The sequence below is a fragment of the Scyliorhinus canicula genome, chromosome 17 (genome assembly GCF_902713615.1).
Source record: "Scyliorhinus canicula chromosome 17, sScyCan1.1, whole genome shotgun sequence".
Taxonomy (NCBI): Eukaryota; Metazoa; Chordata; class Chondrichthyes; order Carcharhiniformes; family Scyliorhinidae; genus Scyliorhinus; species Scyliorhinus canicula.
In genome coordinates, this window is record NC_052162.1 from 36267425 (window position 1) to 36281775 (window position 14351).

The 14351-nt window shown below is 47.1% G+C and overlaps 1 protein-coding gene across 5 annotated transcripts in view; it reads right to left on the bottom strand.

Moving 5' to 3' along the window:
• Window positions 1–14351, bottom strand: part of tenm1 (teneurin transmembrane protein 1) — a 1865819-nt gene that overhangs the window by 106881 nt on the left and 1744587 nt on the right. For all 5 annotated transcript variants that reach the window (XM_038774907.1, XM_038774908.1, XM_038774910.1 and 2 more), the window contains one exon: window positions 5081–5447. In XM_038774907.1, the coding sequence (XP_038630835.1) occupies window positions 5081–5447 (367 nt within the window). The remainder of the gene's footprint in view (window positions 1–5080; window positions 5448–14351) is intronic.

Here is a 14351-nt window from a genome sequence, read left to right on the forward strand (position 1 = left end):
TCAAATGCTTTACTGAAATCCATATACACCACATCAACTGCTCTACCCTCGTCTACCTGTTCAGTCACCTTCTCAAAGAACTCGATAAGGTTTGTGAGGCATGACCTACCCTTCACAAAACCATGCTGACTATCCCTAATCATATTATTCCTATCTAGATGATTATAAATCGTATCTTTTATAATCCTCTCCAAGACCTTACCCACCACAGACGTTAGGCTCACCGGCCTATAGTTACCGGGGTTATCTCTACTCCCCTTCTTGAACAAAGGGACCACATTTGCTATCCTCCAGTCCTCTGGCACTATTCCTGTAGCCAATGATGACCTAAAAATCAAAGCCAAAGGCTCAGCAATCTCTTCCCTGGCTTCCCAGAGAATCCTAGGATAAATCCCATCCGGCCCCGGGGACTTATCTATTTTCACCTTGTCCAGAATTGCCAACACTTCTTCCCTACGCACCTCAATGCCATCTATTCGAATAGCCTGGGTCTCAGCATTCTCCTCCACAATATTATCTTTTTCTTGAGTGAATACTGACGAAAAGTATTCATTTAGTATCTCGCTTATCTCCTCAGCCTCCACACACAACTTCCCACCACTGTCCTTGACTGGCCCTACTCTTACCCTAGTCATTCTTTTATTCCTGACATACCTATAGAAAGCTTTTGGGTTTTCCTTGATCCTACCTGCCAAAGACTTCTCATGTCCCCTCCTTGCTCGTCTCAGCTCTCTCTTTAGATCCTTCCTCGCTTCCTTGTAACTATCAAGCGCCCCAACTGAAACTTCACGCCTCATCTTCACATAGGCCTCCTTCTTCCTCTTAACAAGAGATTCCACTTCTTTGGTAAACCAAGGTTCCCTCGCTCGGCCCCTTCCTCCCTGCCTGACTGGTACGTACTTATCAAGAACATGCAATAGCTGTTCCTTGAACAAGCTCCACATATCCAGTGTGCCCAACCCTTGCAGCCTACTTCTCCAACCAACACATCCTAAGTCATGTCTAATGGCATCATAATTGCCCTTCCCCCAGCTATAACTCTTGCCCTGCGGGGTATACTTATCCCTTTCCATCACTAACGTAAAGGTTACCGAATTGTGGTCACTGCTTCCAAAGTGCTCACCTACCTCCAGATCTAACACCTGGCCTGGTTCATTACCCAAAACCAAATCCAATGTGGCCTCGCCTCTTGTTGGCCTGTCAACATATTGTGTCAGGAAACCCTCCTGCACACATTGTACAAAGAATGACCCATCTAATGTACTCGAACTATATCTTTTCCAGTCAATATTTGGAAAGTTAAAGTCTCCCATAACAACTACCCTGTTACTTTCGCTCTTTTCCAGAATCATCTTCGCCATCCTTTCCTCTACATCCCTAGAACTATTAGGTGGCCTATAGAAAACTCCCAACAGGGTGACCTCTCCTTTCCTGTTTCTAACCTCAGCCCATACTACCTCAGAAGAAGAGTCCCCATCTAGCATCCTTTCCGCCACCGTAATACTGTCCTTGACTAGCAGCGCCACACCTCCCCCTCTTTTGCCCCCTTCTCTGAGCTTACTAAAACACCTAAACCCCGGAACCTGCAACAACCATTCCTGTCCCTGCTCTATCCATGTCTCTGAAATGGCCACAACATCGAAGTCCCAGGTACCAACCCATGCTGCCAGTTCCCCTACCTTATTTCGTATACTCCTGGCATTGAAGTAGACACACTTCAAACCACCTACCTGAACACTGGCACCCTCTTGCGAAGTCAAATCTGTGCTCCTGACCTCTATACTCTCAATCTCCCGTACCCCAAAACTACAATCCAGGTTCCCATGCCCCTGCTGAATTAGTTTAAACCCCCCCAAAGAGCACTAACAAATCTCCCCCCCAGGATATTGGTGCCCCTCAGGTTCAGATGTAGACCATCCTGTCTATAGAGGTCCCACCTTCCCCAGAAAGAGCCCCAGTTATCCAGAAATCTGAATCCCTCCCGCCTGCACCATCCCTGTAGCCACGTGTTTAATTGCTCTCTCTCCCTATTCCTCGTCTCACTATCACGTGGCACGGGCAACAACCCAGAGATAACAACTCTGTTTGTTCTCGCTCTGAGCTTCCATCCTAGCTCCCTAAAGGCCTGCCTGACATCCTTGTCCCCTTTCCTACCTATGTCGTTAGTGCCAATGTGGACTACGACTTGGGGCTGCTCCCCCTCCCCCTTAAGGACCCGGAAAACACGATCCGAGACATCACTTACCCTTGCACCTGGGAGGCAACATACCAAACGTGAGTCTCTCTCGCTCCCACAAAATCTCCTATCTGTGCCCCTGACTATTGAGTCCCCAATTACTAGTGTTCTACTCCTTTCCCCCCTTCCCTTCTGAGCAACAGGGACAGACTCCGTGCCAGAGGCCCGTACCCCATGGCTTACCCCTGGTAAGTCCCCCCCCCACAAGTATCCAAAACGGTATACTTGTTACTCAGGGGAACGACCGCAGGGGGTCCCTGCACTGACTGCTTCTTCCCAGTCCCTCTTACAGTTACCCATCTATCTCCAGTCTTTGGTGTAACTACTTCCCTGAAGCTCCTATCTATGACCCCCTCTGCCTCCCGAATGATCCGAAGTTCATCCAGCTCAAGCTCCAGGTCCCTAACACGGTTTTTGAGGAGCTGGAGTTGGGTGCACTTCCCACAGATGAAATCAGCAGGGACACTGACGGCGTCCCTCACCTCAAACATTCTGCAGGAGGAGCATTGTACTGCCTTCCCTGACATCACCTCTAGATTTAAAAAAAAACAAGAAAAAGAAAAAGAAAGGAAGAGCTTACCTGATATTACCAGTCAGTTCTCCCCCTCAAAGGGGAAGTAGCTATGGTCATTTGGGGATTATGACGACTTTACCTTACCTTTCCCGAGCCAGACAACCCCATTGTCACAAACAGTCAGACAATTAACAACCCTGCAGACCAAGCTGTGCCTTATCTCAATTGAGCTCACAAGCCTTTCCCCTCCCTGGAGTGGGACTATGGTGTCTCTGCCATGCATAGCCCTGTAGCATGGCCTGCAAAATCCCAAAACTGCCTTTCATCTCTCATTCAGACTCTGAGATTACAAATCCCCAGGACTGCTTTTAATTTCTCATTCTGACACTTGGCCCCAGAACAGGGACTATGACTGTCTTTCAATGAGCTTGTCTGTCCTTCATGACTGATCACAACAGTGTCCCTTCTGTTCCCCCCTCCAGCCACAAATGCAATTCAGATTTGCTTGCAATTCATGTATTGTAAGTTTAACTTCAAAACTGTTTTAAAAAGGGATTTCTGCTTATGCTTACTTTTGATTCTCATGATGTCGAAACATTTATTATTACAATTGCTAATAAGCACTTGTGAGCAGAAAAGCAAATATCAGAACAAAGGTCGTGATTCTTCATCCCTACTGAGTTTTGAATTTCTCAGAAGTTAACAACCTTAGTTATTATTAATTTCTCTCCTCTACAATGTTCAGTAAGCGGATGATCTCTAGTTTTCAAGATACATAGGTTTGTCTTTTTTCCAAAAACCAGAGAGAACAGGGTCAAAACCAATGTCGAGTGAGAACAGAGCAAGATGGAGTAAAAACATCCAGCCTCGGCAAATTTTTACCTGAGCACTTTCATTACGAACAGATTTCCATAAAAGATAAACAGTGATATGTTATGTTACTGCCTATAGATAAATCATGGACCATAATTCCATAAGACATAGGAGCAGAATTAGGCCACTCGGCCCATTGAGTCTGCTCCACCATTCAATCATGGCTGATATTTTCTCATTCCCATTCTCCCCATTGATGACTTATCTATCTCTGTCTTAAAGATACTCAGTGAATTGGCCTCTACAGCCTTCTGCGGCAAAGAGTTCCACAGATTCACCACCTTCTGGCTGAAGAAATTTCTCCACATCTCTGTTTTAAAGGATCGTCCCATTAGTCTGAGATGGTGTCCTCTGGCGTCCTCCTCCACAGATTGACTCCCGCATCTCCAGCATAGGGGCTGGTTTAGCTCACTGTGCTAAATCGCTGGCTTTTAAAGCAGACCAAGCAGGCCAGCAGCACGGTTCGATTCCCGTACCAGCCTCCCCGGACAGGCGCCGCAATATGGCGACTGGGGGCTTTTCACAGTAACTTCATTGAAGCCTACTCGTGACAATAAAGCGATTTTCATTTTTTTCATCGTGGTCTGCTGTGCCATTCACAGTACACAGTATAATATCGCATATTATCATGTTAATCGTTATTAAACTTGAACTGTAGAATGCTTCACCTCAGTAAAGTACTAAATGGGTGGGATGGGAGAATGAGGTAGATATTGCTGCTAAGGGACATTAAAACAACATGGATGCCGGAACTCTGTTCGGAAATGGACTGTGTAAAGAAAAAGTGAGAATTTGGGAAAAGGGCTGAAAGAATATTTCTATTTTCTACATTTTTTTTAAAATAAATTTTTACGGGATGTGGGCTTTGCTGGCTGTGCCAGCATTTTTGCCCATCCCTCCTTGTCCTTGAGAAGGTAGTAGTGATCTGCCTGGTGAGTGAATAAACACAGTATCCTATTTTTTGTCATAAACATGTTTGAAAAGTAAACGTTAGTTTTTAGTTTTCAATTATCCAAATTACTGGATATTTCATAACTGGAATGTTCACACAGGTGGACCTTACTTGACCAGAAAGTGCTTTTCTGCTATTCAAATCATTTAGCTGAAGTAAAGCTACATCTTGCAGCTCACGTGGAGAATAAACACTGGCTGAAATTTTCTGGCCATTTCCGCTGATGTGATCTTCCATTACCGATGACAGCGAACCCCGCCAAAGGTCCCCCAGCGGCAGAGGGTGCGAATAACGGGAAAACCATCGACAGCGACCAGACGGGAAGGTGCCAGCACTGGTCAATGGCAGTCTGCCTCTTCCGCTGTAAAACACGTGGTGGAGGGGGTGGAAATTTCCAGATACTGTTATCAACTGTTTGGGCTTGTCTACGGCTGTAAGTACTGTTCGATCATTCGGCATTGGGTTCAGTGGTTTCTGAACAAACCTTGAAGGAATGTAGCATTACCTGAGAAGCAGTTGCAGTTGGGGTCGATCTTGCAGTCGCATTCTGTTGATGTGCCAGCAAATATGAAGATCTCGCCGTTGGTAGTGACCTGCTGTATTCGGTTGATCTTCCTCTCATCCGTCTCCGCAATGTAGAGCACTCCACTGTGAGAAACAGCAATGGCTCTGGCTGACTCCAGAGTGGAGTGAACAGCCACCTTGCTCATGGGAAAATGGTTGATGCCTGGTACCTGGCAATGGATAGGCCGGCCTGCCACAATCCGAACACGGCTCGTTTCGGAGACCTGCAGTACAATGTTGTTATCAAGCACGTAGAGGGAGTTATCTATGGGGTTGACAGCTAGGTCAGTCGGCCATTCAAGGCGTACCTGCAAAGAGAAACAATTTAGACTTTATCAAAGAACTGTTTAAGATTTACAAATTTGCTCTCCAATTTCTTTCTCTTTTGAGCAAAGGCAAACATTTGTCTTCGTTTGATAGATGCCATCCTTTAGAAAACATATTAATTATGTTGAAACCACGGGTTGAGTTTTAAAAGTCTGAGCAACATCATTTCAGTCACTTAAAGAAACAGCTTCTAAGCTGGTCAACTATTTCATTGACAGGACCGTAAAAATTTGGGGGTCGGCTAGCTCAGTTGGCTGAGCGGTAGGTTCGTGATGCAGATCAATTCCAATAGTGTAGGTTCAATTCCTGAGATTTGTCATGAAGGCCCCACCTTTTCAACCTTTCCCCCCGCCTGAGGTGTGGTGACCCTCAGGTTAGATCACTGTCAGTCAGCGCTTAAAGGGGAGAGAAAGCAGCCTAAGGTCCTCTGGAGCTGTGGTGACATTTTTATTTTTTACAAATTCCAAAGCGATTAAAAACGGAGTTAATTTGTCTCTTTCAAGAACCCATCAATGACAATCTGCTTAGAGGAATGTTAATGGTCACATTTCCTGACCCATTCACAAGCCATTCAGACAGCTTCTATGTATTCAACTGAGTGGGGAACAAGCTATTCGACAAAATAACTTTGGACACTGGACCCTGGAATCGGTTGCTATGACCATAGAGGGTATCAAGTGATCCAACCTGATGTGTTGGGCAGGCTGGGCCGATGTGGACTGCACTTGATGCAATGTAGCGAGAGACAGACCTCCAACACTTGATAAGATGCAACATGATTTTATTTAACATCTAAACTATTATACATGTTCAACTGTGGGTTGACACTATGCTGTCTTGACTGGAGACCTGATACTAGCCTAACCAGACTTACTAACTACCATATGGTGTTTGCACTGGCTAGCTCACGCACTCTGACTGTCTCAGTGGCTGGGTCCCGAGAGAGCGGGAAACCTAGTGCCCTCTGGCTTTATAGTGGTAGTGTCCTGTCTGGTGATTGGCTGCTCTGTTCTGTGTGCTTACTGGTCATCCTGTGTGTCAATCACTGCCTGTCTGCACTCCATTATATACAGAAATGTATATTATGACACAACCCTGTTTTATATTCAGAAGAATCTGCTTCTACCCAATCCAGAGAGCACACTAAGCAGAGGATCCAAGACGCAGGACCCTGTGGGAATACTATATCTCGCTCTCTTTCTCTCCGTCCATCCAGATAGTTTGAGCCCTATCTAATTGTTTGACTACCCACATACTGAAGATAATGTTTTAAGAATCAGTCCAGCAGATGCAGTCTTAATAAGAAAAGACAAATCATTTGTCAACACCTTTAAATCTTCTCATTGTAGAATCCAGTGGAACCATTGAGCTCCGCCAAAATTTAATCAAGTCATCAAACTACCAGAGCAATATATTACTGACTTTAGTTGGACTTTAATCTTAATCAAGCCATCAAACTACAAGAGCAATATATTACTGACTTTAGTTGGACTTTAAAAATGTGTTTAATCTATCCTCCTAATTTGTTACTTACTTGTTTGTGCGAGCGAACCCTTGAATACATGCATGTATGAGAGAGTCAGAGCATTTGTATTATTTTTATTTGGACTGGTTGTTAAGTACAGTAAATATTATTCACTTTAAAAAAATCTTACGAATAAACGTGTCCATGTGCTTCTTTTACACCACATAAAACAGTGAAACACTAATTTAATTGGCAACAATCTCTTTTTAAAATAAAACCATGTTGTGGTTAAATGAGGAGTGGCTACAGAGGAGAACCATTCCATCCCGCCTTAGCATGTCCGTCACATTTTCAATATTTGTTCGATATTCTATCAATAAGCTTCAGATATTTAATTCAGTCCCATTCTCTACAAGTGCTCATTCCTACCATAAACAAACATTCCTGCATCAGAGAGAAAATAATCTGGAAAACCTGCTACTGCAAGGATCTATTCATTACCTTATTTGAATAACTGTAATGCTCTTAACACTAAGTGCTGCTGGCAAAGGAGGAGGCAGTTCAATTTGAAACGAAAATGAGAGCGCAGAAAGTGAGATGTGACTGAAAGGCGCGAAGCATCCAATTTTGAGAATTGACTTGCATTACCGAAGCAGAAATTTGTATTTCCAACCAAAGTGAGAGATTGTAAATGGTTCAGATCAAGTTAATCAGATTATGGGTCTGCAGCTTCTTTAGGGCACTAAATGATTAGTAATTTAAATTGGCTTGTTTGCCCAAATCTGATTCATTCATGTGGCTTCAGTATACCTGGATTTGCACCATGACAGAATGGCAATTTATGTTCTAAATTTTCTGAACTAGCTTCAGCTGTTTTAAACCTAATCGTGGACGATTTTCCAGCCACAATGCACCCGGCCTAAACCCCACGATGTCAGGGAAATACCGTAAGAACCCTGAAACGGGATTTGCGCTAAGTGCCAAACAGTTTGCGAAGTTTGCATCCCAGCAGAAGTAATCGGGTTCATGACCAGCGAGGTCATGAAACTGATTACCATGCATTCAAGGGCAGCATGGTAGCACAGTGGGTAGCCCTGTTGCTTCACAGCTCCAGGGTCCCAGGTTCGATTCCTGGCTAGGGGCATTGTGTGGAGTCTGCACGTTCTCCCCGTGTCTGTGTGGGTTCCCTCCGGGTGCTCCGGTTTCCTCCCACAAGTCCCGAAAGACGTGCTGTTAGGTGAATTGGCCATTCTGAATTCTCCCTCTGCGTACCCGAACAGGCGCAGGAATGTGGGGACTAGGGGCTTTGCACAGTAACTTCATTGCAGTGTTAATGTACTTGTGACAACAAAGATGAAAAAAAAATTAGATTTTACTATGCAAAGTCAGCTTGACACCGATTCTTCCGGAAATGTGCTGTGTTCTCACCCATCGGATTGATGTGGCATCAGCTGGAATCACAACTAGTCTTTGCACAGACCAAACATGATGACCACGGCGGGGTGCCAGAGGCCATTGTAGCCCTCGGGTGGTTGGGGACATGACAGGGTAGTAGCAGGGGGAGGCCTGAAGGGGGCTACCCCATTGCGGAGTGTCACTCACTTGGGGGTGAGGCCTGACATTGGCAATTGGGAGGGGAGGAGTGATGCGAGCGACTGGGGTGGAGGATTTCTGCCAGCGACTGGGGGTGCAGGACTGATGCCGGCGACTGCGGGTACGGGGCGTATTCCGGAGACTGGAGGGAGGGAGTTGATGCCGTGTCTCCCCGATGCATGGGTTGTGTTGCGGGCTGTGACCCATTTAGTGGTGGAGGGGAGGTTGCCCCTTGTGATCAAGGGTTGGGGATGTTCCCCTTGTCTGCGGGAGGTCGTGATGTCCGTGGGGGCTGAGGGAAGGGGGCCTAACACTTAATTTTGAGATCGGAGGAGATGCTGACTCTTTAGGCTCCGCCCCTATGAGAGCAATGGGAGTCTCACCACTCCTAATCATTTTTTGGGAGAATTGCGCCCAACATATTTTCAGTGGGAAAACTCTATTATTTCCACCTCAATCTCACTTCTTCAATCTTCAGCTATCTTAAACCTAATCGTGGTTGTCACTTCATTATGACTGCCATGATTTGCCTCATCTCTTTAAATCTTTACAATCTTGGTTGTTTTTATGAATATGGATTTTATGTAAATCCATCCAAAAATATGTAAATTTGTAGTTTTATGCTGTATGCACAACCATGAATATATTCACACTTACTAAATTGAGCTTTAAATTAAAATATGGAAATATAACAAGTTGGCATTCACTTGGGTCATCTAACAATGATTGAAAAATATTAAGGAGAGGCTGGAAATTACAATAATGACACTTAACCAGATGAAAATGTTTATAGTGTATTGTAAAATTATCCTCGTGATAAGAAATAGTTGTTACAATCCCAGCTGAAGTTACTACTGGACAAGTCCAATGTCAAGGTGAAACCTGGCCTGATAGAACTTTTAGATTTTGTTTAGATATGTGAAGGTGCTGCTGAACAGTCAAAGGAGTCAGCTAATACAATTTTAAAGAAAAAATAAAACATTTATTAAACAGGAAAAACTATAATACACTACTCCTTCACCCCAACCATACCTTTTACAAATTTATACAAATTTGGAAGGATAACACAAGTTATAAAAATCTATCTTATATTCACTGGTCCATGTGTGGCCAGGCACCCGAGGCACCCTAGGCAGCCCATCTGTGGTGGGTTTGGATATGGGCAGGAGCAGAGAATCTAATGAGAACCATAAATTCAGAAACCCACCAGCGTAAAATGACATCATAATTCTGCCATTGGCGGTTCCGTGTGCCCATTGGCAGCTGGCATGAAGACCATTTACATTTGTTTGCTGCTCATGGCTGCTCATTCAAACAGCTGCCCACCTGAATCCCATCAGGACTTCCAATCTTGCATCAGACCAGCATGACATTTTGCCAGTCTGAAACCTGATTGATGAAGAATGGTGTGGACAATACAGCACCCAGTTTGCAACGTGCTTTGAAGTGTGGTACAATAAAGCCTTTCTCCCACAGTTCTGTGCTGCTTCTGATGTGCTGTAGACCACATTGCCAGGGCAGACTGGTTCCTGCGCCCCCAACCCCCATCTCCATGCTGAGCTTCATGGACATCCTGTGCTCCTGGACCCATGGACTGTCCTGGATCAGTACTGTGCCAGGGATTGGGGAGGACAGGGGTCTCCTTTCCCCTGGGGCCACACATCAGAGTCTATCTGGACAGTACCTTGCTGCAGGGACTCATGCAACCATCGCAACAAAGATCCAAAGTTCAACCGGAGATGGGGTGCTAGATGAGACCAGGGGCAGGGGTGGGCTGACGAAGACAAGGGAAGGACATTTGGGAGGATAGCTGTGCAAAAAGGAGGGGGAGGAAGGGCAAACACTAGGGTAGCACTGTGGAAGGAGCGCTATGCAAGAAATGGGTTGGGAGAAGGGAAAACATTCAGGGGCAATGTGCAAGGACGGTTGTGCAAGGCAGGGTGGAGGGCTCACAATGTCAGCAGTGGGGTAAGGAGTTGGAGGAAAAGCATGAACAATGGAAGGAAGAGGGAAGCTGGAGGAGAGGGAAGCACCCTGACAAGGCTGCATGAAAGCCTCACAAATAAAGTGGACTAAGGGATCTCACATGTATTAATGGAAGGGGATGTGTGCAGCCTGCAGATGATAGGTAATGTGCCTGTTAGTGCTGCACATTAGGGATGGTTAGCACGATAAATAAACAGGTCGGGCTACAAGGTTTGAGCAGGTTACCGCTGTCCATAGTCCTCTTTGGCAATGGGAATTATGTCAAGGCTCCCGTTCAAGTTTAGTGGCAGACAGACTGGAGCCAGAGAGTGCAGACGTTCCTTCTGTGAAATGGAAAGAAGTCACAGATGACAGGCAGTCCAGGGGGCTATGAGGACCTCATAGTCTAAAGTCAGAGATAGGGGATAGTGGAGTGCAGAAATGCAGTGGCCATGCAGAAGGAGCAATCATTAGGAGCCTGGTGTGAACCAGCTGCAGGGAGAGGCAAGGGCTGTGTGCTCCACAGGAAAAATGGGCAGCTTGGTGTGCTTGGTGTCCAATAGTCGATATCCCTGGGCGTGGAGGATTTTGTACTGGGCTGCAGAGGATATAGTGATTGTCACAGTGGGCATATGCAGCCTGTAGATAGGGAACAAAAAAAATTGCAGGGGGATGGGAGGTGGATGGTGGTGTGTGGTGCTATGTCAAGCTCGCATGTGAAGAGGGGGACCTTTGTAAGTAACGGTGCACACAGCTTTCAGAAGGTGTTAGTAGCGGTCCACCTGAAGCCTGGGTGCCTCGCAGGTGATGGGCTTGGGGCAAAATATGTCAATGTCCATCACCACAATGACAGGATCCAGTATTAATGGGGGAGGTTGGAGAATAACAGGTGGCATCCCTACCAGCATAGCGTGAGGTTCCAGGTAAATCAGAGGCACGCAGACAGTGACGCAGGGATGGTCGAACTCCGTCCTGTATTACAGGTGCAGTACCATCACCTCGACAATCAGGTCGAGTGGCCTCCTCCAAAATCGAAAGTAAGATCAGTTCTGTCTGGGAGGGGTCTGATGAGGTATGGGAGGACCACTAAGCTGAGCTCTGGGGCTCCTTCTTGGAATGCATACTCACTTGTTGATGCTGCTTCAGTGGGCAGGGTCCAGGCCAATTATACAGGGTTCAGAGCTTGTTGCCAGGAAGTAAGAGCAAGCCAGATTTCTAATTTTGTGCTTTAAAAGAGATCGGCACAATTCAATAAGGACGTGAACAAATTTGGAAAAGCTACAGAGTAGTAGACAGGAATGCAGCCTTGGGGGGTGAGGCTATAGTTAAGGGGCACAACTGCAACAATTCTGCCATCCCGTCAGTGAAGGGGAGTCACTGGTTAACCATTAATGCCATTGATCAGTGCAGAAACGGATTCCATTCATTTGCCATAAGCAAGCAAATGCTCATAGTTTTGCCAAGTCAGTGAGTGGAGTTCAGAGCTATATTGGCTCAATGAAGTAATTCACAAGTTCTCACCTCCATAATAGGACTCCAGATATAACACCTGTGGGATTGAATGCTGATCACCTCAATGTGTGTGCTCGAGTCCCGGGGTAAGGTAGCATGAGGAACAATGCAATCCAAGGTGCAAAGCTTAGCTGCCAGACTTCTCCCATAGATTTCTCAGCCACACCTTGCATCTCATCCTCAGCCTTTGCACATTCTGGTTTTCAATATCTCTTTTCAGAGAGGCGTCAAAAGTGAGAATGGATCCAGTGGTTCAGTGAGCTTTTATATGAATCCTCATTTGCGGCAGGAAGCAAAGAAGAGAAAGGTGTCTACACGCGCAGCTCAAGCAGGAGGCACTGCACGGGGGTGGGGGTGGGGGGATGGGAACGGGGTGGGGGGGGGGAAACAAAACCAGGGGAAGTATTTTTTTAAAAAAAAAATTTAAAATAAATTTAGAGTACGCAATAATTTTTTCCAATTAAGGGGCAATTTAGCGTGGCCAATCCACTTACTCTGCACATTTTTGGGGTGTGGGGGCGAAACCCATGCAGACACAGGGAGAATGTGCAAACTCCACACGGACAGTGACCCAGAGCCGGGATCGAACCTGGGACCTCAGCGCCGTGAGGCAGCTGTGCTAACCACTAGGCCACCGTGCTGCCCTTAAACCAGGGGAAGTATGAGCATCAACAGGAAGCTGATGAGCAGAGACCCAGACTGTGAGTATGACTGACCAAGGGTCCATAATCCACAGTGCCCTTTCTACTAATGAGTGAGAGGCAGTGCAGGGCAAGGCTGAGATTCTCCAGAGATCTGGTCTGCCACATATGCTACTTACTCTGAGAAGAGCTGACACCACAAGGGTTCCGAGGCTTCTCACTGCCAGTTGCCCCTTGCCGCACTCAGTTTCCTTCTCCCAGGGTCTTGCCATGGAGCAATTGCGGACATATGTGGCATTTCTCAGTGTGCAACATTTTGGTGCATCCAGGAGGTGACTGATGCCCTTTACAGGAGGGTCCTTCATTATGGAAACTTTGCTCTCAGCAAGGAAAGATAGTCTCAGCGATTCATGGCCTTTGCAGCTTTCTCTGGGTTCCCAAGAGTGCAGGGGGCAGTACACTGCACCCATGTGGCTATCCAGGCCCCTGCCATCAGTCCTTGATGTTCATCAACCATTCTGCCAAGGTACAGTTGGTGTGTGATCATTGAAAGCAGATACTGCTTGTTGGTTCCGTGGGAGTTACCAAGACTCCTACATCCTCAGTCACTCCCGGGTTGCCTGGGATCTTCAATGGGCCAGAAAGTCTGCAGGGGTGGCTTCTGGCGGATAAAGTCTATTCACATGAATACTGGCTAATGACTTTGGTGCATTGCTCCTGGACTCCAGCTGAGGAAGGGTGCAAAACTGCTCATATCACCATATGATCCCTCATAGAGAAGACCATAAAACTTCTGAAGATGATATTTAGATGTCTGGAATGTGCAAGTGGTTCTCTGCAATATGCACCACTGATGGTTCCCACATGATTGGTTTTGTGGTGCGCTTCACAATCTGGCTATACTGAGAGATAAGGCCCTGCTTGAGGGTGACCTGGAGGAGGAGGAGCCCTCCACGGAAGATGAATAGGGAAATAGATAAGAGTAGCTGTCTAAAGTGGTGTTTTGATGTGCAAACTAGCATACCAGTCAGGAAAGCAAGTGGGCCGGGATTCTCCGACCTGCGCCGGGTCGGAGAATCCCCTGGAGGAGGCACGAATCCCGCCCCTCTGCCCTGATACCGGCTGCCCTATTCTCCGGCGCTGTTTCTCGGGGGCATGTGGGATTCGCGTCACGCCGGTCAGGGACAGTTGACAGCGCCCACCCCGGCGATTCTCTGGGCCCAGATGGGCTGAGTGGCCTTAAAGTTTTGCCCAGTCCCGCCGGCGTGAATTACTCACATCATGCACGGTGGGACCTGGCAGGTAAGTGTGCAGGGGAAGTCCTGGGGGGATGGCGGGGGGGGGGGGGGGGGGGGGGGGGGGTCCGACCCCGGGGTGGCCCCTACGGTGGCTTGGCCCACGATCGGGGCCTACCGATCCTGCGGGCGAGCTGGTTCCAGAGGGGCCTTCGTTCCTCCATGCCGGGCCCCTGTAGGGCTCCGCCATATTGTCCGGGGGCCGGAGCAGAGAAGAGAACTCCCACACATGCGCGGAAATACACCGCTTGGTCTGCACATGCGTGGAAATATGCCGGCCGTTCCGTGAATGCGCAAACTTGGGCTGGCCCTTTGGCGCCGGCTGGAGCGGTGGCAACTACTCCGGCGTCAACCTCGCCCCCGAGAAATTGGAGAAGTCCTCACTTTCGGGGGCTGTTGACGCTGGAGTGGCTG